The following is a 26,291-nucleotide window of genomic DNA, read 5'->3' on the forward strand; positions in this document are numbered from 1 at the left end:
GTCAGCGAGACCCTGGCGGGGACGGGGGCACAATCCCGGGGCCCCCACCCTCCTCCACACCCGCCCTAAGTTCTGCGTGAACGAAGCCATCCCCCTCGGGGGCCGTGCCAGGGTCCGGTCGCTGGGCCCCGCGTCCCCGCGGGCAGTCCCCTGCCTCCGCTCTTGGCCGGCGGGGTGGGGGTGGCGGGCGCGGAGCACGTGGCTCGGGGTCCGGGTAGCCCCCCCACCCCCGGCACTGGCGGTCCCCGCGGTGTCCGGGCCGCGGGGCCGGCGGCGGGAGCGGCGTGCGCGGGCGGGCGGGCGCGGGCAGGGGGCGCGCGGGGGCGCGGCCGGGCGGGGGTCGGCGGGCGAGATGTGCGAGCGGGCGGCGCGCCTGTGCAGGGCCGGCGCGCACAGGCTGCTCCGGGAGCCGCCGCCGCAGGGCCGCGCGCTGGGCGGGCTGCTGCGCTGGGTGGGCGCCAGGATGGGGGAACCCCGTGCACCGCTCGTCCCCGACATCCCCTCCGCGGACCCCGGCCCCGGGCCCGCCGCATCGCGAGGGGGCACAGCCGTCATCCTGGACGTGAGTACGCGCGGGACCCTCCGCCCAGCGCGGCTGGGTGCCAGTCCACACCCGGGACCTAAGGACCCTCTCCACCATTCGCTCCCTGCCTGTTCCCGCATCCCCGCATCCTATTGCTGAGACCCTCCTTGGCGCGGGGACCCCGAGCGCAAGCCCCAACTCTCACTGCCGCTGAGACGCCTGTCCCCCAACCCAGACCTCAAGATCCTCTCCATTCCTCCCTCCACTTTATCTCATCTCCACATCCCATAGCTGGGACCTCTTCTTCCCGCAGGGACACCCCCGTCCAAGACCCCAACTCCACCCGGACCGTATTACCCTCACTTCCATCCTCTTCTTCCGCTTCCTTGCATCCCCATATCTCATAGCCTGGGACCCTCCTCCGCGTGGGGATCTCCAGAGCGAGCCCTCCCACCACCCCATCGCGGCTGAGGCTTGGGTCCGCACCCACCGAGGACCCTCTCCTCAGTCGCCCCCCTCCACGTTCCCGCTTCCACTAATTACATAGCACGGACCCACGCTACTCCCCTTCCATCGTGGCTGGGGCACCGGTCCCCACTGGAACCGCACGACCCTCTACATCTCCTCCTTCACATTCCCGCATCCCCGCATCCGATAGCCCAGTCCCCGAGAACTGCTGTAAGTCTGGCCGCTATTCCCCTCTTCAGGTCCTAACCAAACCATCACTTGAGTCCCTACGATAGGGACAAGAACTGGGCACTGCTAGCCCCCTCCTCTCTATCCTGGATTCTTCCCTGCACTTCCCCACACACAGCCCGGAACCACCACTGTTCTCTTCTCTGCGGATGTAGATGAGCCCCCGTGCTGTGCCGCTTTGCGAGTGAAGCCCCTTCCCCAGCTCCTCTCTTTCCATAGAATCAGAATCATTGCCTGGACCTAGGCGTCCTCACCCCCCCCCCCAGCTCCACCCTGAGCAACTGTCCTCCTTCACTGTCTTCCTGTCCTCACTCTTGGACCCCAGACTCACTCCTCATCCCACCTCGTGCCTCATGCACCACACCGCTCTCCCCACCCCAGCCCTGCAGAGTGGGGTGGCATATAGGCAGGAAAGAGTTGGTGGTCCGTGGAGGGGCTTCTGGGGGATGGGACTGGTCCTGGGGGGGGTGCCTGTACATGTTATGGGGTTCTGAGAGAATCGGGGTATTTTTGAGTGTGTTCATGAGTTCATGTGTGTGTGTGTGTGTGTGTGTGTGTGTGCACACGCACGCGCGCGCCCACGCATGCCAGTGGGTGCCACATACCCCTACAAGTGTCAGGGGACTGGAAACCCTATTCCCCACTTGGCTTCCCTTGCTAGATCTCAGAACCTGTGGGTGTGTCTGAGCAGGAGGGCTTTGGAAATGGGTGTTCTAGTGCCTCTGGGAACAAGCAAGAGATGCCTGTACACACAGATGTGCACACACAGAGATGTGCACACACAGGGCAGGAGGATCCAGAGTCCAGAGTAGAGGTGGCTACTTGCCCTCTTTCAGGGAAGCCCTGTTCAGCCCCTTGCCCTCGACACTTGGCGCTGTGTGCTGTCTGAGCCTCTTTCCTCCCCTGTGAGGTGGGATACAGAGTAGAAGGAAAGTGTCACTCATGCTGGCTCCGGGAGCCAATTTACCTGATGTCATATGGGGCCACATCAACCTAGTCATTTCGACACCTTGGTTTCTTGAGGGCCAAGGGGTACCCAGAGAGCGCACAGCTCCCTTGCCCTGTTTCTGTGGGCTGCAGGTAAGCAGAGCCATCTGTCTTTTGACTCACGGAGACTTGAGGAGTGGCACGTCTTGTCTGGCTTAGCAGATCCCTGACAGACCTCCCTGAGTCTAGGAAAACGAAGGGAGTTGGAGGGCCTGGGCATGCCATAGGCTGACTTCTCCTTCTGGATAAGGGAACCAATTCCTCCAGGGCCCTGAACTGTCTCAGACCTTACGATACTGGGACATCAACACCACACAGAATTGGTTAAAAGACAATACTGATTCAGTGGGTTCAGGGTTAGACATCAATTCCCTTTTCTACGAGTTGGGGAGGTCTTAGCAGACACCTTGGTCAGTCAGGAGCTGCTGGTCCACCTACCTGGGGTATGGCCTGGACAGAGCAGCTTTTGGAAGTGCCCTGCAATTATTAGAACAGCCTCTTGGCCCTGGGCACCCAGCACCCACCATCAACTGACCTTAAGGGATTTAAATGTCAGCAGAGCAGGAAGTGACTTTGTCTCAAAGTGTGGGTCCCAGGTTAGGACTGCTCCCCAATCCCGTCTCTGCTAGTTGCAACCAGAACATCCCTGCCTGCCCTCTCTCCCCATCCCATACATGACGCCATACTTCTTGTGGGCTGATCTTGTCACCAGGTTTCAAGATCACCACCTTCAGAAGGAACCCAGGCAAGCCAGAGCAAGGGGAGGTGGGTCCTGAAAAAACAGTAGGAAGGCGTGGAGCTCTCGTGGGCCTCTCTGAGCATGGCTGGGTGCAGCTGTGTGCTCAGTGATGGGAGAGTCTAGGGGGATGAGTGTGCGCACACCTGCAGAGATGCGTGTGGGTGTGCGTGAGTGTGTAGCACGAATGTGTGTGTCTGTCAGCAGCCGTGGGCAGGCTGGCAGCGCAGTGGGAAGAGGGATTGATAGCTTGTGAAGGCTGGGGAGGGCCTCTGCCTGCTGCAGTCTCTCCACGCTGGGTCCCAGCCTCGAGGTCTCCCGGGGAAGTTTGGGCTTCCAAGCTGCTCCTGGGAGAGGGATCTCAGCTGGGTCACGAGGCTGCTCAGGGCACCTGCCCAGGCTCATCTCAGGACTGACTCCAGCCCTCCTCTCTCCAGATTTTCCGCCGCGCCGATAAAAATGGTGAGTTCCTTCCAGGTGCTCCGCTGCCCACACTCCCTGTCCTGATGCTTCATGGGAAAGAGCTAGGGGTGGGGACAGGGACGACTATGGTCCTGAAGATGAAGAGCACAAGAAGATCCAGAGGTCAAGTCCTGCCGCTGTTCTGGGCCTCAGTTTCCCCTTCTGTAAGCTGAAGTGGTAACAGCTGTCCTGTGTTGCTCTGAGCTTTGGGGCAAGGTAAAGAGATGTATGTGAGTGACCTACGACATTTCAAAAGAGAACCAGAGGGTAGCATGTTCATCCAGGAAGGAAGTACTGACGAGGCCTGTACCTGTCACCTGCCCTGAGGCCCTTCCCAAGTGGCCTTCAATTCAAGGTGGCTCCAGTTTTGTCCAGTTCCTATGTCCTTCCTAGGAGCTGTTGTTAACCGTCCCATGTGGTTGTGGGGTGGGGTGGAGCCCTTTGGGTTATGAAAAGGCAGAAGAGCAGGCCTGGGTTAGGATCATTGCAGAGGAGTGTTGCCCTCATTGGGCCTGTCCCAGGTGATACGCATCTTCCCAGGCCTGGCAGTGAAGGATCACCTGCAGATCCCACACACAACACAGGGATGTAGGGAAATCAAACAGTACGGAAGATGTGGTAGCACTGTGCAGAGCCCGCACTACCCAGGGAAAGAGGCCTGGCCCCGCCCCCAACACAGGTCACAGGAGTGTCAACTTCAGCTTGCAGTGAGCCTTAGACTGCACCCTCCTGACCCCCTCCACTCCCGCAGGTTGGGTGTTTGGACTTGTGTTCTCGGTGAGGGCACTATGCCCAAAGCAAAGGAGGGCCTGTGCCAATGTATTCAGGATGCCTTCCAACATAAGAACAAGGCTGTGTGTCTCTGGGAGGCTCTCACGATAAAGACTAGCTTGGACGTGGTGGGCACGAGATAGCCCGAGGGAAGGCTAGTATGAGAGTCCTGACTGGCACCCCTGGGTATCGCTGGAAGACGGGCATAGACGTTTAGCAGAAGGGTGAGGATCAGTCAGTCTCTCCTTCCCGGGATGTGAGACTCACAGGCTCTTGCTATTTGAAAGGTCACTGCGGCAGGCCGGGCTCCTGCTCATTAGTAGCACCACCTGCAAACAGCCCTGCTTGGGTTATTGGCAGAAGTGATGAAGCTACAGGATAACTTGTCATCTCTTAATTGGACCAGAGGCCAAGTGGAGGATATTTTTTCCTCTTAATAGCTCATCTGTGCTCATTAGGCCTGTGGCTAGCACCCAAGGTAAATGTCAGCAGGCTTGTGATCAGAGAATCTGCAAGCCCTGTCTTCCAGCTTCCTGTTCTCTCTGGGTACGGAGGACACTGAGGTACCACCCATGAGAAGCAGGTGGAAGCAGTCAAGAGGGAAACTGGACCTGGTGTTGGCACACCCCATGCTGTGCCCGGGACAGACATGACTAATCAATTACAGCACACATGTGTTGAGCCTAGCATTGGCCTCAGCTTTTCCATGCAGCCCAGCTACTTCACGAAAGATAGAGCCACCCAAAGGGTGGGGGACTGTGCTAGCACCTACCGTGTGGCACAAAGTCCTGCTCTAGGTTAGGTTGAAGGTCTGAGTTCAAACTGTTGTTGCCTTGAGGAAGGATGCAATAGAGGGACTATCCTCAGACTATCCCAGAGCCTGGGACGTGGGGCCGGGGTTGAACGTGATCCCTATAGGCTAGTGGTGTCAGGTTAAGCATGTTACTTAAATAGTGTCTGTGTCAGATGACTGAGGGAAGAGCAGAAGGGGTGATTGCCTGGTAGAGGGCACGAAGGTGTTTGCTCCCCAGAAACCAGCTTCCATTGCCTCCGATGGTTTGGGATTACCTGTCGGGAGGCCTCAGGCTGATCACAGGGAGTTTGTCAGCTGAGTCAGTAGTAGTGGGGATAGGCTGTGGGCTACCACTGTGTGCTCTTCTCTCGGAGACAAACAGCCACTTGCTTCCTTGCCTGCCCATTGCAGATGATGGGAAGCTGTCCCTGGAGGAGTTTCAACTCTTCTTCGCAGATGGCGTCCTTAATGAGAAGGAGCTGGAGGGCCTCTTCCATACCATCGATTCAGACAACACCAAGTGAGCCCGGGCTACCATGGGGCACTGTGGGGGGGGATGTATAGGCTCCTCCCATCTCCACAATGCCAAGGTCCTGTTTAAGGGCAAGAGGTCTGGAACTCCCCTGACCCAGTAATCCAAACATCAGACCTGTTTGGCTCTCACTGCCAAGCTGTGTGCCAAGCACGCTCTCGCTCTCTCTCTCTCTCTCTCTCTCTCTCTCTCTCTCTCTGTGTGTGTGTGTGTGTGTGTGTGACTGCCACAGAGTTTGTCCTATGTGCTACCAAGGGGTAAGAGACCCTGGGCCTGCTGTAGTATACACAGGACTGATGGAACTTGGCCATGACCCTGCCTGCTCTCTCTCCGTTCTGTTCTAATCCCAGAACTACCCCAGGATCTACATTCTAAGATCCTGTTCCTGTGAACCACCATCCCAAACCACCCCCTGTAATGCATATGAATCCCAACTCTATCCTGAACCTCACTTCTGGCTTTGAAGCCAATTGAGTTGTTTTCTACAATTCACTCATGACTTGGACCCCGTAGCAGTCTCACAGGGTACCTGGCCTCCAAAGCCAGCATGAGTGTGCACTGTCCTTTATCTGATGCTCCTGAATTCAGTCTAGGTGGGCAACAGCCACCTGGTCACCTTCCTCTGCCCCACTAAGGTGCTGAGGACTAATGTTTCTAGGGTGCTAGGGCAGGTTGGATCACTTGGGGGGCCCAGAGACTAGTGGTGGTGTGGGTACACGGTTGCTACCAGGCCAGTTTGCTGTTTGTATAGAAAGCGGTAGCACAGAGCTGAGGCTGGAGACCTGACAGGGTATGATTTTCTGGGCATGCCACCATGTAGGAGTGACTTTGGTTCTCACAGTAGATCAGGGGACACTGTCTCCAGGACGCATGAGGTCTCAGCTTCTCTGCAGCCTCCTGGGAACACACTGAGTCACACATTCTTGGGATGCAGAGGTAGGTGCATCGCTGAGTTCAAGGCCAGACTGAGTGAGTTGCAGGACACAGAGAAACCCTGTCTAAAAAAACAAAAACAAAAACAAAAAACAGAGGCTGTCCTGGAGGACGGAGTAGGAGACTTACTTTAGGGGAGGTCACAATTCTGAAAACATTCTGGATTCTTGCCTCCAATATTCCCCGAAGTAGAAACTGCGAATGTTCATCAGCCCCTTGAGTTGCTAAGCCTTTCTTACCCAGACAACTCACTCATCAGAAGCAACATTCCGGGCTGTCTGAGGAATTCCAAGGCAGTCACTGCCACCGGCCTTGGAGTCTACAGAAAACTTTTACCCAGACATATGCTGTTGAACATAGGATCTACCAAAGCTAGCCCTGGGCCAGAGGAGAGGCTAAGCCCAGAAAGGAGCCATCAGACCCCACCCAGACCCTGCCTGGTCCCTCTGCTGCAGCATCTGGTGTTGATGCCTTTATACACCTCCCCCAACCCCCAGCAAGGACCAACCCCTTCTCTGCTTTGGTCTAAGGAGTGAAGTTCAGGGCTATGATGGAGGCTGACCCAGGGCTCCAAGAGTCCCAGGAGGGGAAGGGTTATTGTTTTGACAAGCTGCGATAGTCACAGCCCACCCTGCGGCCCTTTCCCCTCTCCTAGGCTCAGCCCCTGACTAGTTCCATCCACTCATAATATGGCCCACGAACTCAGAGAGAGAGAGAGAAACACACCACCAGATATGGTGGCATAAGTCTGTGACCACAACACTCAAGACACTGAGGCAGGAGGATCATGAGAGTTCTAGGTCAGCCTGGATTACATAATATAACTTTGTCTCCAAATAAGGAAAAAAAAGCAGAACAGGAGGCAGGCAGGTGGCTTACCCTGCATCTTCTTCTACCTTCTAGAAAGTGGGGCTCACGTCAGTGTCTAGGATGGGGGGAAGGCAGCAAGCACTTTAAGGACTGCACAGAGGGTCAGAAACAAGCAATTTAAGGACTGCTAACTCCCTCTCCCTCTTTCTTTCTCTCTCTCTCCTTTATTCCCTCCCTCCTTCTCTCCCTTTATAGCCACGTGGACACCAAGGAACTGTGTGGTAGGTACCTGAATCAACGGCAATCAGAGGAGGGCAGAGCAGTATGGGCCTAGGTTGGGGCCTGGTGGGAGGGCCCTAGGGAGAGGGGTGGAGTCCTCTGTGACCCCTGACCTTTGCAATCTCCTGCCCCAGACTACTTTGTGGAGCACATGGGAGACTATGAAGATGTCCTGGCCTCCCTGGAGACTTTGAACCACTCAGTCCTGAAGGCCATGGGCTACACTAAGAAGGTCAGTGGTTGTGGGTAGTGCCTTCGGGAAACTAAGATCTGAGTGCTAGTTTATTCTAGATCTTTCAGATCATTGCTGTCCAAGGGTGTCTGGATTTGTGGCGGCAAATGTTTGACCGAGGACTCACTGAAGAGCGGAGATAAGCCACGTACTTAGAGGAGCACCTTGGTGGCGAGCCCTGTCCTGTAGGCTGTGCATCAGAGTGTGAGGGCCTTTCCCAGGGTCAAGGGTGGTCCTGGAGTGGAAGTCTTGTGAAGCAGGAGTCCCCAAGGGGTTGGCTGCTTAAGGTACAGTGTAGACCTAGGGATCTGAAAGCAGGGACTGCAGGTTTATCTATCTGAACTTGACTCAGGAGTGCAAAGATGTCTCCTAAGCAGCTGACCCATATGCAGTAGAATACTTAGCTGGTCTGGTCAGGGACCAGGTTGAAGGACTGTAGTCTTACTTTCATTGTCTGTGAAGCCAGAGCATCCATATTCCAGGCCTTGAAGGAACTGAAGGAAGTGGGTCCTCTGAGCTGCTGAGTGCAGGACTGCATAGGTCAATACCAGCTCCCTCGGCTTCTCACACGTGGCCTGTGCCATGCCCTGCCACAGCTGGCCGGAGGGCTCCTTCTTGCCATGTACACAAACATTGCTGAGTCTGAACCCCCCCTACACACACAAAGACACACACAGACAAAAACACACACACAGACACATACACACACACAGAGATACATAGACACACAAACACACACAGGCACATTCACACACAGACACACACACACAGATACACACACAAACACACAGATACCCACACAGACACACAGAGACACATACACACACACAGAGATACATACACACACAGACACACAGATACACACACAAACACAGACACATACAGACACAGACACACACAGAGACACATACACACAGACACAGACACACATGCATAGACACATACACACACACACACACACACTGACATTCTGGCATTGTGCTTGCTGTTTGCAATTATTTTAAGACCCTACAAGAGCTCCTCTTGAAGACTGTCATCGTGGCAATTTTGCTGACAGCCCCAGTGTCCGTGGTGGCTTAAACATTAGCAGGGTGTTCCAGGGAAGGGTGTCAGCCTGCTCAGTTGTGGCTGGCTGCGACATGGAGGGGAGGGGAAGATGGATTTTGTAGCAAGAGCTCCTTGGCCTCTCCCTCCCACCTAGGAGTTGCTCTGTTGCTGTAAGGCTTGTAAAGAGGCACTGGGCCCTCATTACAGTGTTCCACCTACTCTTTGATCATGGCTCTCAGGATCAGAACCTCACCCTCCATGAGGGAGAGGAGCTGAACTCCCAGGAGGATCTGCGCAGCCTTAGCTGTGGTGCCACTAGGACCTTGCACATGTGGCCTTGGGTGGCCTCAGGTGACCTCAGGTGGTCACCGTGGTCCTGGGTGACTCGGGAATACCCTTGCAGGGCCTGACAACTGTCACTGAGTATTTTTCTCCTTCTCAGGTTTCTCCTAGCTGGCCTGTTTGTAGAAAGGCAGCCTGATGCTAATCTTTGATGCTTTCTTTGTACGCTGACAAGTTTTTATGTCGACTTGACATAAGCGAGGGTCATCCGAGTTGATCTCAGTTGAGAAGATTTCCCCCAACAGATTGGCCTGTGGTGCTTTCTTGATTGATGGTGGATAGGAGAAAGCCCAGCTCACTTTGTGGGGTGCGATCCCTGGGCTGGTAGCCTTAGATGCTGTAAGAAAACTGGCTTGGGGTGCAAGCCAGTAAGTGGCATTTCTCCATGGCCGCTGTGTCAGCTCCTGCCTTGGATTTCTGCCCTGTCTTCTGTCAGTGGCCAGTAATGTGGGAGTGTAAGCTGAAAGAAACCCTTTCTTCCCCAAGTTGCTTTTGGTCACAGGGTTTCTGCATAGCCAGAGACACCCTAACTAAGGCACCTTCCGGTCTCTGCTGGTTACTGAATTCTGTTACCTTGATTTCTGTTGTAGTAGCCTCGGTCATGGTTAGCTGGGTTAGCCTCCTGTGTGGGGGCTAGCCTTGGCTCCTCCGATGCCTGTGGTGCATGTGGCATATTCCCCAGAAACTAACGCACTACAATGACGCCAGGCCCCGGCCTTTCAAGTACATCTCTCCAGCATCTTTCCACTAATTGCAATATTAATGCCAGCTCTTATTTTAGAACCCTCTTCAGTTCAGCCTGTACAAGGGGGGGGGGGGAATGTTGTTTTCTTCCTCTTTGTTCTGTCTTGGGTGATGGTGAGGAATCTGCTCAGATGCCTGTGGGGTTTTTTTTTTCGTGGTCTGATGACTTGGCCTCAGCCATCGATGGGTGGATTCTATTTTTAGATTCCCTCATATTGAACAGTCCACGCTCCGCAATGCACTCGCATCAGAGCGTCATCCTTCATCATCCAGCACTCGGCTCTGTCACCCCCAGAGTGCCTTCTCTCTGCGTTGGGAGTTGGGTGGGACAACGGCCTGGGGAGCAGGTCGTATGGCTGGACATCTTCTGCATGATTCACTGTCCCTGGTACATATAGAAGTGGGGTTTTCTTTTCCTATTAAAAAAACAAAGAACTCTCTTTGTAGACCAGGCTGGCCTCAAACTCAGAGATCCACCTGCTTCTAACTCTTGAGTGCTGAGATCAAAGGCTCTTGCTATCACGCCTGGCCCTTCCTTCTTTTCTTTCGTGTTGTTTGTTGGCCCGGGATCTTACTGTGTAGACCAGGCTGGCCCCTAACTTACCATCCTTCTGCCTCAGCTTCTTCAGTCCTGGAATGTGAGCATCTGACACTTTCAACTATTTTTAACAGTTTTGTCTATTTTGATTAGCTGTTTCTCATACCAGCCTCATACACTTATTTAATATGTGTTATGGTTTTTTTTAATTTATCCATGCTTCGTCTTATAATTCCTGTCCTCCGTTGGCTTGGGTTCATGGTCATGACTGGTCTTTTTTCCTTCATGTGAATGGAGTGCTTTGGTAAATTTGAAATTTTGAAATACAAACCATTGACCTTTGGTATGTTCGCAGCCACCACAGATGCCACCATGCAGTGTCTTTGTCCCCAGCATTTTCTGACCCATCTCTTGCCTTCACTGTATAGTGATAAAGACGGGTGACCAGTAAGCTTCCTCACCCATCCTGTCTTGTGTGGACCCATCTTTTGGCCACCTGACACTTTCTCACAGGAGCCTAAGAGGGACATTTGGAGACTATGGGAGACCAGACCTGAAAATAGACGTTGAGTTTCTGTTGGGAAATGCATACAGCTGAAACCTACTCTCTAAAAAAGACAAAGCTAGTCTCTTCTGCACATTAGAATGACATCTCTGTGATGTTGCAGCTGGCTTTAGAGAAGTCAAAACACTATCCCTGTGTGTGTGTGTGTGTGTGTGTGTGTGTGTGTGACCATGTCCAAGTATGTGTGCACATGCATGCATTCATGCTTATGTGAACGTGTGTGTGTTCGTGTGTGTGTTCGTGTGTGTGTGTGTGTTGCTTCTCTCTTTCCACAACCATGGGTCCTAGGCATTGAATTCAGGGTGTCAGAATTGGCTGCAAGCACCTTTGCCTGCTGAGCCAGCTTGCTGGCCCTTTTCCCTGTTTATGATTTCCTAATGCATCTTCCTCCTGGAACAGTGGAATGCTAACTTTTCACACTAAATAGTATCTCGTCATTTAATTATTGTTTTTCTCTGAATATTTTCATCTATTTTGTTTGATGCACTTAGACTTTTATTGTGTTTTCTTTTATTATACGAAATCATAGGTATTCAGTAAAGCAAAGTTCAGAATACAAACTATGAAGTGCCAGGTTTGGTCACAATTCACCCAGAACCTCGAGGACGAAGTAGGTTTTGGTGGATGATACTGGAAACTTTTTTTTTTTTTTTCCGAGACAGGGTTTCTCTGTGTAGCCCTGGCTGACCTGGAACTCACTCTGTGGACCAGGCTGGCCTCGAACTCAGAAATCCACCTGCCTCTGCCTCCCAAGTGCTGGGATTAAAGGTGTGCGCCACCACTGCCCTGCTTTACTGGAAACTTTTTAATGTGTGGTTTTTTCTTTCTTTCTTTCTTTCTTTCTTTCTTTCTTTCTTTCTTTCTTTTTACTTTAAGACTTTAAGTGTTCTCAAAGACCAGAAGAGGGTGTCAGGTCCCCTGAAACCAGAGCTACAGTGGGTTGTGAAGCACCCTGTAGGCGCTAGGAATCACACCTGAGTTGTCTGAAGAGCAGATAATGACCTTAACCACTGAGCCATCTCTCCAGACCCAATGTTTTATTTGCTTCCTTGTACCAAATATTTTTAACACTTTCTCTGTAATTTTTTAAAAGGATTTATTTATTTTATTTTATGTATATGAGTACACTGTAGCTGTACAGATGGTTGTGAGCCTTCATGTGGTTGTCGGGAATTGAATTTTTAGGACCTCTGCTCTCTCTGGTGGGCCCCACTCACTTTGGTCAGCTCTAGTCAACACCGCTCGCTCAGTCCGTGCTTGCTCCAGCCCAAAGATTTATTTATTATTATACACAAGTACACTGTAGCTGTCTTCAGACGCATCAAAAGAGGGCATCAGATCTCATTACAGGTGGTTTTGAGCTACCATGTGGTTGCTGGGATTTGAACTCAGGACCTTCAGAAGAGCAGTCAGTGCTCTTACCCACTGAGACATCTCGCCACCACCACCCCGTCCCCCGTAATTTTTAAGAGTGTCGATTTATTTATCTTTTTATTTTTCTTTTCAGGCAGGGTCTTATCACAAACCCCTAGATGGCCTTGAACTCGCAGAGATCCACCTGCCTTTGCTCCCGGGTACCGGGATTATTGGTGTGTCTCAGTCAGGGTTTCTGTTGCTATGGTGAAACACCACGACCTAAGGCACGTTGGGGAGGAAAGGGTTTATTTGGCTTACATTTCCACATCACTGTTCATCACTGAAGGAAGTCAGGACAGGAACTCAAGCAGGTGACAGGTGTTCTTGCTGTTCTTCCAGAGGTCCCGAGTTCAGTTCCCTGCTCACAACCCCTTTGAACTCCTGCTTCCTCTTTTGGCTTCCTAAGGGCACCTGCAGACACGTAAAAATACATCTTAAAAAGAATACAAACAAGTCGGATGTAGTGATACAAATGTGCCATTTCTAGCTACTCCCCAGGCTGAGGCAGGAGGATTGTTAGGAGTTTCATGCCAGCCAGAGACACAGACTCAAAAAAAAAAAAAAAAAAAAGAGAGAGAGAGAGAGAGAAAAGAAAAGAATATGAAGAGTTGAAACCTCTTGATACTCAGCTGGCCCACTTTATGTGACAGCTGGGTCCCTGTCCCCAAGGTTAGCGAGGCTCATGACGGCCCCCGCTCCAGCCCCAAAGGATGTAATAACAGCCTGGCCGCACACGGAGTCCTCAGCCTCCTTATCTCTTGCCGTGTTTTCTCATTTAAGCTCTGTCGTCCTGGCAGTATTGCAGCTGGCCCTGTCTGCCTGATTGAGGGTGATTGCAGAACCTTCTGCTCCCACTTCTCTCTGCAAAGCCTTTGCTGCTCTGATGGGGCGCGCCCCGGCTGCCTCTTGTTTAATCAGCTCCAGAATGGTGCCTGCACCCGGGGGACTGCGGATGCCTTTCTTCGTAATGAATGTTCCGTCTCGGCTGATGGCTCTTGTTCTTCCTCAGCTCCGGTCTTTCTTCACCTCTTTCACGCTCTTCCTTTTGACTTTCTGCTCTGCTTCATTGATTATGACTTAGAAGATTAAAAAAAAAAATCTTCATTTTTATTTTATTTAGTGGCTTCTGAAGCCGGGCGTGGTGACATACACTTTGGGCGGCAGAGGCAGGTGGATCTTTGTGAGTTCATGGCCAGCATGGTTTGCATAGCAAGAGTAGGTTAGCCTGGGCTGCACAGTGAGACCCTGTCTCAAAACACAGACACACAAGCACGCATACACACACACACACACACACACACACACACACAAGAAACATCTCTGGAAACATCCTTACTCCTGTTCTTAGGCCATTAAAACACGTCCTGTTCACCTTGGGAATTCTGAGATGGGAAGATAGAATCTCAGCAGTTTATTGATTTAATCTGGCCATTGAGATGGCTCTGCCGGTCAAGAAGCTTACAGCCAAACCTAAGGATCCGATCTGAGTTCAATCCCCAGGACCCGCGTGGTGAAGGGAGAGACCCACAGGGTGTCCTCTGACCACCATACATGCATCATGGCACAAGCGCGCACGCACACACACACACACACACACGCACACGCACACACGTGCACACATGTAATAAATAAATAAATCTAAGTGAACTGTTAGTGGCTAACAGGTTTCCTTCTTCGCCTCTGAAGCCACGGCTCACCTATAGCTCCCCTCTTAGGGGATGTTTCCCTGTGGCTTAAGCATGCCCGTTAGGGGAGAGTCAATGGCTGTCTGTAGAGCCATCTGGCAAATCTGAGTGTCCTACAAGGCTCTGGGTGGCTCCTGCAAATGGCTTTGCCACGGGGCATGCAGAACAGCCCTCCGGATCATCCCACTGAGGAGCTGCTCTCTCTCAATTCTTGGTGGAGGAGAAAAGGGTAATGCCCCCAAAAGGTGGCCTGTGTTTGGAATTCACATTTATTGCATTTAGCGACTGCCTTGTCAGGCCCTCGGCGGTTTGTTGGGAACATACTTCCTACTCCTGTCCTGCCCAGAGCCTGCCTTTCTCCTGTGGGTTTAGGGTTTTGGTGGTGGTGGTGGTGGTGGTGGAGGTGGTGGTGGTGGTGGTGGTGGTGATGGTGGTGATGGTGGTTTTGGCTATGTTCTGTCACCATGCTCATCAGGAGTCCATTGCTCTCTAGGCCATGGGTAGCCAGATTCTTAGAAAGACAGCTAGAAGGTGCTTGTACTTCGGGCTAGGATGTCTTCTCCACTGTACCCACAGTGGCCCGGAGCCAAGCCTCGGGACAGAATGTCCACCTTTGTGTACCCTCACTGTGCCCCCACGCCTTGTTCCTCAGGCTCTCTGTCTCCCTGCATGTTGCCCAATGTGTAATTATTGCTAATTAATTCCCAGTCAGAGTGATGGATAGTTTAATTTGCTTTCCTTGGGAGCCTTGCTTTGCCAGGGACTGGGCAGCGTTCCAGCGTGCAGAGGGAGGGGCGGCTCCAGAGGGGGAAGTCTCCGCCACTGAGTCCCAGCACCTCTCCCCAGTGCTGGTTACCTCCGCACTCCATTGACGCTAAGAGGTCAAGCTTCTCCCACCTCTGCAACCTTCTGCAGAGGCAGGAATCACAGCAAGGGATGTCAGTGCCAGTCTTGCCAGGAGAGGCTCGGCCATGCACCAAATGCCAGAGCCTGCAGGAGAACCCCTTGTCATCCTCTCTCCAGAGCTCATTCCTCACCATGTGCACCTGCCCACCTCTCTGCTTTGTCCCCCACTCCTGAGCACAGGCTTTGGGGGATTGCCTGAGGAGCCATTTAGCCCTCTTGCGGACATAATTCTCTTCAGTTAGTTGTCTGATTGGCAGCATGAAGACTCGGGGGCACAAAGAATTTTTCTTGTAGAAGAAAGAAGGGAGCAGAGGCCATCTCTCCTGGTGCTTTCTGCCTACTGTAGCAACCAAAACACCATCATCCGTGATTGATGGTGTCATTACCATCATCATCATCGCCGGCATCACCATTTATTAACATCATCACCTCTACCCCCACCCCCATCAAAATTGTCATCACCAACATCTCTTTTGCTATCTTTACCATTGGCAACATTATCATCACCACCACCACCACCACCACATCACCATCACCAGCATCTCCATTGCCGTCTTCACCATCATTGGTTCGCCAATACCAGTGTCACTATTATTATTGCTCTCACAGTGCTATTGTCTTTATGCCCAGTATACTCTCTGGTCACCAAGGGGTAAGATGTAAGATAGTACCACTGCTCTCTGGACTTGCAGAGATGATCCAAATGAAACCGAAGAGTTCCACCTTTGGCCTCTAGAGGTGGGGACCTTGCTTGGTATACCCTGCAGCTTCCGGGATGCAGGAGAAAGTTCAGAGCCCCACCGTGCAAATCGAGAGCCATTTGAGCCCACTCACATCCCGGTTCTCTCCCGATGCCTCCAGGTGTATGAAGGTGGGAGCAATGTGGACCAGTTTGTGACACGCTTCCTTCTGAAGGAGACAGCCAATCAGATCCAGTCGCTGCTCAGCTCTGTGGAAAGTGCTGTAGAAGCCATCGAAGAACAGACCAGCCAGATCCGGTGTGTCCATGGGGCATGTTGGGGTGCTCACGGCAGCCTGACTCTTTGTGCCCCTCAGATCTGGGTACCTGTTCATGTGCTCCCCCAGTTTCTCCAACTGCAATCTGAGGACAAACTTGGGACCTAGCACCCGAGTCAAGAGGCTTACATGGGTCAGGATGTGCTTAGGAGAATGGCTGGTGTGGGACATGCACTCCTGAGGCCCGCAGATCTTACCATAGTTCTTGTTCTCGCACAACAATGCCCAGCCGCCCGGGTTAGTTCCGCGTACTGGAAACCAGTTTGGGAAGTGGGATCTGGCTGCAGGTTGGGAACACAAGGCCACATGCCAAAAGTGAAGTATCTGAGGGAAGTGTCTTTTTGTCAGGAACCCTGTGGGTCTCCAAGGGCTCCCTTGTTACCTGGAGATCTGGGGAGGGGGAGGGAACTCTTGAAGGTAGGGCGGGACCAAACTAATACTAAAGGAGACTCTATGGAGAGGGATGGAGTTCAGGGTGTTGTTCTTTTGGCCTCCAGGTACTCTGGCAAGCACCCAGATGTTTCTCATGGACACGGTGGGTGCTGTGTGCCTGGTATCTGGACGGGGACACTTTAGTCTTTCTAGCTAAGAAGGGCTTGCTCAACTTTGAGCGCCCTCTTCCCCTCCCGTCCCTATAGCTAGCTGAGCACACCCCTGTCTGTTCAGAGCAGTGAAGGAGAAACGGGACCCACACACAGGTGGGCAGGTGCCTGGAAGCCCAACTCCAGTGTGCCTGGCAGAGTCACAGTGTAACCAGGATGTTCTTTTTGCTATGGAGGTAGGGTTTGAGGGGGTGAAATTTGGCCAGTGAGGACCTCCACCCAGTAGGATTGTGAGGGTGCTCTTAATGACATTGCCAAATATATTTGCGCTCAGCACCTGGAAGTACAGTTCATGACTCTGCGTATGTGGGTAGCCTTGCGATCCCGAGTCCCCAGTGTCGAACAGCCACCGTTCTGAAAACAGACAGCTTTCCCTTTATTGATTTATTATTATCTATCATCTTCATCAAACTCGTCCTTTTTCTCCTGCTGCAGACAGATAGCAGCCTTGGGCAATTTTCCTGACTGCCTTCCTACACTGTGTGGTTCCACTCGCTTGTCCCCACTGGGAGGAGATAACCCTGGGGTGTCAGTGGAAGGAGTGGGTGGTGTGTCTTGATGGGAAACCAGCTCCACGCCCACAGACATCTCACGCTGGCCCACATATCAACACTTTTGGCTCCAGGCCCCGAGTTTCCCAGGGCTACCCTGTGTCACCGCCCTAGAACAACCCCCAAGGGTGCTGTGTTCCAGGAAGAGCTTTTATGCAGACCCTGCTGCTTGAGGGGCCTCCCACGCAACCCTTCATGGTCTGAGGGACACTGAATTGGTTGCTGGTTTGTACAGACTTTGTGATTGACAGCTCAAAGCTTCCACTAGCCTTGTCTCACTGAGCGAGCTGAGCAGAGAAAGACTTGTTAAGTTTTCAGGGGTCACAGGAGACAGATTTCAAAAAACGGACTAAAGAGTTCAGAGGCAGGGTGTGGGGGTGTCAGCCACACACCCTGTTGACTGGTAGGTCTTAGTTTTGCAAGGCCCCCTTTGTGCATATGGAACTGGCCGCTCACCCTGCAGTTTTGGAGACCCTGCTGGGTGCCAGTCACTGCACTAGGAGTGCAGCATGCCTGTTGAGTCATGTGCATGGAGGAAGGATACATGGGCAAGAGGGGTTGAGTCCGGCTCGGGCCAGGCTCCATTTTTTTTCTTGCTGCCTTGTTTGGGGGGAGCGGGGGGTGTCTCACTGACACAAAACCAGGTCTTCCATCCACAGCACAGTGGCCTCTATAGAGATAGGAAAGGAGGAAGATGCATAGTGTCTCCTCAGCATGGGCTCAGCCTGTTCTGGCCGGAAGCTATGAACTATGAGGTCTGCCAGATAGACGCCTGGCCCAGCTTTACCTCCGTCATAGAAATGAGCCTGTGATGCACAGGCGCCTGGGCTCTAGAGTCTGGCATGATGGTTTTTCCTCCTCAGAGAAAATGAAGGCCCCTCTGCCCATCCCGCAGACTCGGGGCCCACAGAGCAGTCCGGGCACATTTCAGGACATGGTCAGTGCTTTTGTAAGTGCCCGGTGAAGGCAGTTGAGGTAGTTGTGGTCCCACAGGTGCCCTCATCAACCCCATTTCTCCTCCGTGCAATGCAGACAGGACCACTGCAAACCCAGCCATGCCGTCAACGAGAGCCGCTACGGAGGCCCTACTCCTCCCTACATCCCCAACCACAAGCTTGTGGCCCCGGAGCCGATGAAGAGCCTGCCTGTGGGTGAGAGAGCACCGGTGGGCACTGCCCTCCAAGGGGATCCGAGTAATCTGCCCTGGGGCCTAGACTGGGGCTGGGGCTCTGCCCCCTCGGGACGGCCCCGCCCACCGCCATGGTCTCTCTCTTTTTTCTCAGCCACAGGGGAGCCAAAGGAGGATGGGCTGGAGGGCCAGATAAGCCGGTTGGCAGAGCTGATTGGGAGACTGGAGAGCAAGGTAGGCCCGCCCCACCCCATCTCACCTTTCTCCCAGCCTTACCCACTTTAGAGCTTGCTGGGAAGCTGAGACACCCTGGTGGGTTGTGGGCTGTAGAGAGGCACACAGAGGGGCCACTGTCTGTGGGAGGGCAGGCAGCAGAGAGTGACCCAGGCACAGAGAGTAACCCCGGGGGCCTGTGCTATGGATGTATCCTAGAACGGTGGCTCCAAGACCGGAGGCAAAAAGCAGGTGCAAGAGGGAACCAGGGACGATGGTCCAGGGCAGGTTCCAAACTGGAAACTACTGACGACTTAATATAGTGTGGGAGTATGGAGCAGACAAGCCCTTATAGAGACGTTTCTGCGGACAGTATGTGACCCACAGTACTCTCAAAGGGGCTTGCAGATGAGTAGGCTCAGGGGTGCCTCTCTTAGAGCTGGGTTTCTGCTGTTTGGTTTTGAGTCCATGACTTGCCCTCTTTAAGCCTGAACCTCCTGCTCTGGTGACAGGGGAGACAGTCAGGAGAGCAGTTGTTCCTCACCAAAGGCACCGGTGGCTCAGGTTAGAGCCTGCTGTCCGCGTTAGCATCTAACATTAGCCCCGTTAGCATTGCTAGTCACCCTTTACCAAGTTCACCACACATGTGCGCGCAGGACTCCCCCGCCCCGCACCTGCCTGCATCCAGCGACAGGTGTGTCAGAGCCCCGAGATTGAGGTAACATTCTTCAGCTTTTCTGTTTGTTTGTTTGTTTGTTTGTTTTGTTTTTGTTTGTTTTGTTTTGTCTTTTGGCAATGAGCTCTGGTACTTAGTGGGGCTTGGGTGTTCATTCTGAGCGACTCATGGGAGGGAACCATGGGCCTTCTCAGTGGAAAGGCGGTCTGATGGGAGGAGAGGCAATCCAGTCCGTAAATGTGTTGCCAGCTGCAGGGCTGTGGCTGAAGCGAGGGTCACCCCTCCCACACCTCTTTTAAGCCTCCTGCCCCGGGTGAGAGCAGCGCGGTGGGGACCTTGTGCCCGGTTGTCATAACAACTCAGTGGGGGCCCCAGGAGGGAGGCGCTTTGAAGCTTATTTTTAGCACCCCGGTCGCCCTAACAACGAAGCTTGCTGGTAACTAGGAGCACCTAGGCGTCCTGGAGATGGGACGGGATCCTCCGAGGTCTCTGATTGGCCTAAGCACAAGCACGGGCCAATTCAAACCTGCTCTTGGCTCCGCCCCCATGTGGCCAAGCACCGCCTCCAACTGTACCTGGAGGGCGGTGGGCGTATCCTGGGTGCTGCTGGGCTCTCTCTCCATCTGACTGTGGAGAGGCCAGAGGGTCCCTGATGGGGCTCCAGCCTTCCAGTAGCCGCCCGAGTGCCTGTTAAGTGATAGAAACAAACCTAAACCTGCAAACACATCTTGTCCACTGGGCGCTTTCTTGAGATGTGTGGACAAGAAGTCAGTCAAGGCCGGGGATGCGATTCAGGGAGCAGGCCCTTGTTTAATCATTTGAGAACCATCGGCCCATCTGCGGCTGCTTTTTTAAACAATGGATGTGCCTCTTGCTTGCTTACACGCGTGCTGGTTGGGAGGGTAAACAGGCACCGGGACTGTGGTTCTTGGGAGACCCACACTGAAGGAAGAACGGATTTTTTCAGTTGGCAAAGAGACCAGACTCTACTGCTTAGCCCTCTTGAGGAACCTTTGGGGCCCGGGGTTCTGGGCTCTGATGTAATGATTGAATATCACTGTGTGCTCGGGCGCCAGGTGCTGGTGACCCGCAGAGCTGGCATGGCTTCCGCGTTCCCAAAGCACAATCAGGCAGCAGCTGGCCAGGGAGGCTGGGAAATAGGATGTAAGTGGAAATTTTTCAGTTCTGGCCTTTGGGGGAGGCAGCGTGCAGGCCACCCTGTGTATACCATGGGTTTATGGGGAACCCAAGGTCGCTGCTAGGGGTGAGGTACACATGTTAGGGGGTCTTAGGGCTCTTATCAAATCATGGTTAAAACACTGTCCTGATTTGGGGGACCCCAGGGTGCCTGTTACTAAGATTTCCTGGCTCCAGCCACATTCGCCAAGTTTATTTAGACCCATCTTGGTCTCTGAACCTCCCAGTACTTCAGAGGCCTGGACCATAAGGAACCCTCTGCCATTTCCTTGGCTCACTGGTTCTAGGGTCCCCTCTGAGACCTCTCTATACCTGGGAACTAAGTAGCCTGTCCACTAGGCCTGGCCCTGGGAACCCTGCTTCCAGCCTGGGAGATCTCAGAACCCCTGGCACACGAGGGCAGGGACTGTAACTCTCCAGGTGTTCGGTACCCTATACCCTGAGTTGTAGTCTTGGGAGCCTTTCTGGAGGTGGCCTCCAATCTATACATCACTGTCTTGTTCTAGACCCTCTCGTTTGACCTGCAACAGCGCCTCTCGGATGAAGAAGGCACCAACATGGTGAGACCCTTTCTACCCCTCTCCTCTGACCTGTTCCTCTAGCTCTCCGAGGTGGTGACTCCATGTCTCTGGCCACCCTCTCTGGCCACCCCTCCCCAAGAGGCATGGTAAGCTGAGGCTCTGAGACTGATAAAAAAGCAGACTGACGTCTGTCAGTCATCAGACGGTGCATTTGCCAGAAAAGCAACCCATTGGTCCATGGTTGTGCCTCTTGGTGGGGCTTCCTGCAGCCTTCTTACTTACTGCCCTCTTTGTGGGGACCCCACAGGGACTTGACCCATTTGGACCTGTCACCTTTAGCTGATTGATTTTCACAACTAAGACTAAAAAATGCGATGGGGCCAGGCGTGGTGGCGCACGCCTTTAATCCCAGCACTCGGGAGGCAGAGGCAGGCGGATTTCTGAGTTCAAGACCAGCCTGGTCTACAAAGTGAGTTCCAGGACAGCCAGGGCTACACAGAGAAACCCTGTCTTGAAAAACAAACAAACAAACAAAAAATAGTGCAGTGGGTTTATTTTATTGTGACCCCTCCGAAGCGAGGCATAGGCTGCCAGGGTTGAAATGATGCCCACGTGGCTGGGGAAGGCCCTGGCATGCATGTTCATGTCCACTGTGGCTCACAGCACCTGCAGCTGGTCCGGCAGGAAATGGCCGTGTGCCCTGAGCAGCTGAGTGAGTTCTTGGATTCCCTGAGACAGTACCTCCGGAGCACGGCTGAAGAAAGGAACTGCTTCCAGTAAGTAAAGCGCTTACTGCATTGGGGTGGGGGAGAAGGCCAAGGTCTCTGGCTGGCAGGGGGCAGGCAGGGGTATGTGTGGCAGAGCCAGCCCTTCCCTAGGGGATGAATATGGCAGGAAAGCCTAGAAAGTGGGGCTCAGCTCCATGCCAGCTGTAGGAGGTGGTGGGTGAGTTCACCCCCAGGCCTGGGCTTCCTCAGCAAGCAGTTTGTTGGGAAGGGTAAACAGATGTCCTGGCTGAGGCCACTCTGGTTCCCACTATAACACAGAGCCTGACTCAAGTCAGTACCCGCTTGACTAAGGAGAGAAGCTCTCTACAGCTTCTAGGAGGGGTGTCTTCTAGACCGTAGGTCGCTTGCCATTACCACTCCTGTCCTTTTACCCTGGGCAGCTCAGCAAGGCAGAGCAGGGGACTGTGGGCACCAGTGAGGGGTCTGTACACTGTCAATATCAAGAAAGGGTGACAGTGGTTTGACTGGACAAAGGAATGGGTGAACAGCCTAAGGAGGGCTGCCACAGGCTGTGCATTGAAATGATGTCATTGGGAGCCAGATCCGTCCTGTCTTCTGTGTGAAGATTGATCGAGAAATAGCGGGGTTATAGGGAGAAGCCACACACTCAGGCCAGGAGGTTTGACTGACAATGGGGGCAATGATAAAGATTGTTTTAAATGTATATGAGCACTCTATCTGTATGTACACTTGCATGCCAGAAGAGGGCATCAGACCCCATTATAGATGATTGTGAGCCACCTTGTGGTTGCTGGGAGTTGAACTCAGGACCTTTAGAAGAGCAGCCAGTGCTCTTAACCACTGAGCCATCTCGCCAGCCTGCAATGATGGTTCTTAAAGGAAGAGAGGGAAGGGGAACTACACCCTGTACCCCAGGCACCCCTGTTTCCTCACCTGGGCCTTCCTCGTACTGTTGCCCCTCCTCCCAGTCCTTCTTGAAGGATGGGACCCTGAGATATACCAGTGCACAAGGCTTCCTCCTAGTGTGTCCTCCATACCCACACCTGCCCTGCCGTGCCACCATCAGCTGGGCAAAGGCAGTCACCAGGCTGGCAGTGATCGTCCCGTGGGAGCCACACTCTTATGAACCCAACTGTCCATGGTAGCCTTTGCTGTGCCTAGAGAGAGAGACCAGAGCAGGCACCTACACGGGCTGGCATAGACTGAGGCTGGCAGCCTGGCACCCCCATCCACTCATGAACCCCGAGCTCTGCATGTGATTCTAGGCTGGTACATAACAAACCAATGATGGGGCAGCAGTAGGGTTCCCTCACAGCCTTCTCCCTAAAGAGAGTCCCTCCTTGTGGTACTCGGGTGCACTTCGGTCTCATGTGAGAAAGAAAGGCATCCAGGGGCCAGGAGGAGCTGGTGGGGACAGGGACTCCACCAGAACCCACGTGGTCACACCACTGCTTCAGCCCCTCTGAGATGGAGTGACATCCTGGGTCACTCAAGTGACATGCCTGGGATTCTGGGACAGTATCTTTTCAGTTCCGGTCTGGGCTTCCTGGGGTTGTCTTAAGAGCAAAAGGCAGGAAAGAGACTAAGGCACAGGCTGTGTGCTTTGGTTTAAAAACCCACGTATTTTGTATGTATACATCCCTCTGTGTGTGTAGGTCAGAAGTCAATTTTTTTTGGGGTGGGGTCCTGAGCTGAATGTCCAGCTTGTGTACCAGGAGTTAGGGTGTGGTGTGTCTTAGTTAGGGTTGCTGCTGTTGGGATGAAATCCCATAACCAACAGCAACTTGAGAAGGAAAGAGTTTATCTCACCTGCACTTCAGATCCCTGTTCATCATGAAAGGCAGTCGGAGCAGGAACGTGGAGGCAGGCGCTGATGTTAAGGCTATGAAGGGTGCTGCTTACTGGCTTGCTCCCCCAGGGCTTGCTCAGCCTGCCTTCTTATAGAACTCAGGACCACCAGCTGGGGGATGACACACCCACCGTGGGATGGGCCCTCCCCCATCAATCACTGATTAAGAAAACGCCCTGCAGGCAAGCATACTGCCTTCTGGAAGCATTTTCTTATTTGAGGCTCCCTCCTTTCAGATGACTCGGGCTTATGTGAGGCTGGCATACAACCTAGCCAGCGCAAAGGGCAGAGGAAACTCCAGGAGTTGGTTCTCTCCTCCGTTATGTAGGTCCTGGGAATCAAACTCAGGCTATCGGGCTATGCTTCAAGCTCCTTTACCGGCTGAGCCATATTCCTGGCCCCAACATTGTTTTCGAGACAGGATCTCCAGTTTTGTTCACATGGATCCTCACATTCTACTGAGCATCTCCCCACCCCTCAAAACCAGGTGTTTTAAGCGCATCTTTAAAAACCCTGCTCTCGTTGTGGACCATGGTGCCAAGCCAGGTGGCCCGATGCTCCCGGAGGCTTGGAGTCATGGTGGTCTCTGATGTCTCCAGCTCCCGTTGCCCCGTGAATGACCAGTGGGAAGAGAGGCTAAGGGGGCTGTGACATGCGATAGGCAGTCACAGCCTGCCACACATGTGCATGTCACTTCCCCGCAGTGTTGCCGCAGTGAGGATGGCAGATGGCCTAACCTTCGTCATCTACGAGTTCTGGGAGACAGAGGAGGAGTGGAAGAGGTTGGTGCAGCCGGGTCCCTACCCTGTCCCTACCCCATGCCAGCAGGTGGGGCTGACTGCCTCTAGGCACCTGTTTCTTGACCCTGAGGAAAAGGGTGGGGAGGACGGTGAAGAGCCCAGCTCCCTGGTCAGCTTGGGCCTTTCACACAGAGGCAGCCAGATTCTGAGATACTGAGACCCCTGACCCAGGCTCTCCATATGGCACTGTATATGTAAGTCTCTGCTCTAAGGACTGACTCAGTTTCCCCACAGCCTCCCTGCCTGCATCATCAGGCACTGGGTCATGGAGCCTTGCTATCCGTAAAGCTGCTAAGTGTCCTGGGCCTGGCCACAAGGCTGCTTTAGAGCGCCACAGCCCAGGCACCCCACTGACCTCCCCAGATGGAGCCACAGTACTGCAGGGGTTTCTAGTTTCCCATGTACAACCTAACACACAACAAAGACAAAGGGTGTCACTTCTGCCCCTGTTCTTCCCTGCAGTGAATACTCAGGGCCTTGGGGCTAAGAACCCAGGTACTTCAGGGAGGAATGAGCATAGAGGCTCCTACAGTGCTGTCCCCTGCTGCTGCAGCTGATCAGCATGGGAAAGGTCAGGGCTAGAGGTCTAACCCTGTTCCCATAGGCAGGTTAGAGGCAAAGGCTTCTCACAAGGTCACAGCCTCTCTTCCAGGACAGAGCAGGACTAGACCTGGGCCCACACCTAAAGCTCCCCTCATCCCCACCTCCTGGACTAACCCGTGCTCCCGGCTTGCAGGCACCTGCAGAGCCCTGTGTGCAAGGCCTTCCGACACGTCAAGGTTGACACGCTGAGCCAGCCTGAAGCACTCTCCCAGATCTCCGTGCCAGGTAGAGGGCCGGGGACAAACCGCATGAGAGTGGGGCCACACCAACCTCAGAGAAGGGCTTCCCAGGCCTACAGGGACTTCTTGCTCCTATCAGGAATCCCAGTCCAGATGCAAGCTCCCGACCCAAGGCTTGGTGTGTAGACAGGGATACATCGGGGCTCACCCGAAAAGCTCACCGCACACCTCCCTACGGGGCCTGAGGGAGGAGCCTAGGGTCACAGAGCCTGGCCTGGAGTACTCTGCCCACAGCCATCCCAGCCTTCATCTCCATAAACCCAACCACTGACCACTATTCTCTCTCCTGCTTACAGCTGCCTGGTGCACCTCTGGCCGAGACTGACCCCTCCCTGTTAAGAAGCCCTACTCTCGTGCCCTGCCCCTTCTTGTAAAGGGCAACACCCCTTTTCTAGAGACTTTGGTAAACTGCTGTCTTTTCAATATACTAATCAAAGGACTGGTAACTTCCCCCTGCTGTGTGGCACAGAGGCGGCCCATCCCCTGGTATTCCCCACACCTGACTCAACCTGGCAGAGGAGGCCAAGGTTAGTAGGGATGGCTTCCCAGGCCAACCTTCCATCCACAGCTTCCCACCCCAGCCAGCCTCTGGCATCCCTGACTCTGAATAGCTGAGGCCCAGTAGGGCCCACCTCTGATGGACAGGCCTGTTCCTCTACTTCCGTCCTCTGTGATGGCCCGCTACCTAGTAGGAGCTGTGACCCTGTAGTACCCAACCTAGGCTTGGGGAGAGCCCAGGTCCCCAGCATCACGCTAGGCCCACAGCCACCAAATAAAGTCTGGCTAGGAACAGTGTGTCGTGTCTCTGTCCCTTTCCCAGCTTGGGGGGGAGGGGTGGTGTTGGTCATGCCATCGTGGGCAGCACAGAGCCAGGATGCTCTGAGTTCTCCCTCAGCCTCAGTGCTTCTAGCGGTCAGTGGAGCTGTGCTTTGAGATCGGTATCCTGACAGGTGAGTTTGGGTGGTGCCTGGGCTACCTAAACTGTAGCAGCTCACAGGAAGGATGCAATGGGACAGGTGGGATTCACATGTTGACAGCATAGGGCATCAACAGAAGCCGGTAAAGGAGGGCCAGGGACAGAGCCTCCAGCCAGGCCACCGGGAGACACAACTGCATGTGACCAAAGGGAGTCTGTGGAGGGTGGCCGA

The 26,291-nt window shown here is 53.6% G+C and overlaps 1 protein-coding gene across 3 annotated transcripts; it reads left to right on the forward strand.

Moving 5' to 3' along the window:
- Nucleotides 1-16: 16 nt before the first annotated feature.
- On the forward strand, nucleotides 17-25,938 carry Necab2 (N-terminal EF-hand calcium binding protein 2). 3 transcript variants are annotated; one of them, XM_030243249.1, is made up of 14 exons: nucleotides 412-562; nucleotides 3,380-3,404; nucleotides 5,380-5,488; nucleotides 6,342-6,436; nucleotides 7,499-7,524; nucleotides 7,657-7,754; nucleotides 15,859-15,995; nucleotides 18,200-18,318; nucleotides 18,451-18,530; nucleotides 20,889-20,942; nucleotides 21,567-21,679; nucleotides 24,206-24,283; nucleotides 25,038-25,129; nucleotides 25,440-25,938. In XM_030243249.1, the coding sequence occupies exons 4-14, from the start codon at nucleotides 6,429-6,431 to the stop codon at nucleotides 25,466-25,468; spliced, it is 834 nt and encodes a 277-aa protein (XP_030099109.1). In that variant the 5' UTR covers nucleotides 412-562; nucleotides 3,380-3,404; nucleotides 5,380-5,488; nucleotides 6,342-6,428; the 3' UTR covers nucleotides 25,469-25,938. The 3 variants fall into 3 exon arrangements, with proteins under 3 accessions (NP_473436.1, XP_030099109.1, XP_017168015.1); NM_054095.2 differs by lacking the exon at nucleotides 6,342-6,436 and having other exon boundaries at nucleotides 17-562; nucleotides 25,440-25,933; XM_017312526.2 differs by lacking the exons at nucleotides 412-562; nucleotides 6,342-6,436 and having other exon boundaries at nucleotides 582-3,620.
- The last annotated feature ends 353 nt before the right edge of the window (nucleotides 25,939-26,291 follow it).

Source organism: Mus musculus, chromosome 8 (genome assembly GCF_000001635.26).
Source record: "Mus musculus strain C57BL/6J chromosome 8, GRCm38.p6 C57BL/6J".
Taxonomy (NCBI): domain Eukaryota; kingdom Metazoa; phylum Chordata; class Mammalia; order Rodentia; family Muridae; genus Mus; species Mus musculus.

Coding starts and splice junctions, on each gene's coding strand:
- Necab2 (NM_054095.2), top strand. CDS start 353: ATGTGCGAGCGGGCGGCGCGCCTGTGCAGGGCCGGCGCGCACAGGCTG. Junction 5,489..7,498: donor ATCGATTCAGACAACACCAA/GTGAGCCCGGGC, acceptor CTCCCTTTATAG/CCACGTGGACACCAAGGAAC. Junction 20,943..21,566: donor ATGAAGAAGGCACCAACATG/GTGAGACCCTTT, acceptor TGTGGCTCACAG/CACCTGCAGCTGGTCCGGCA.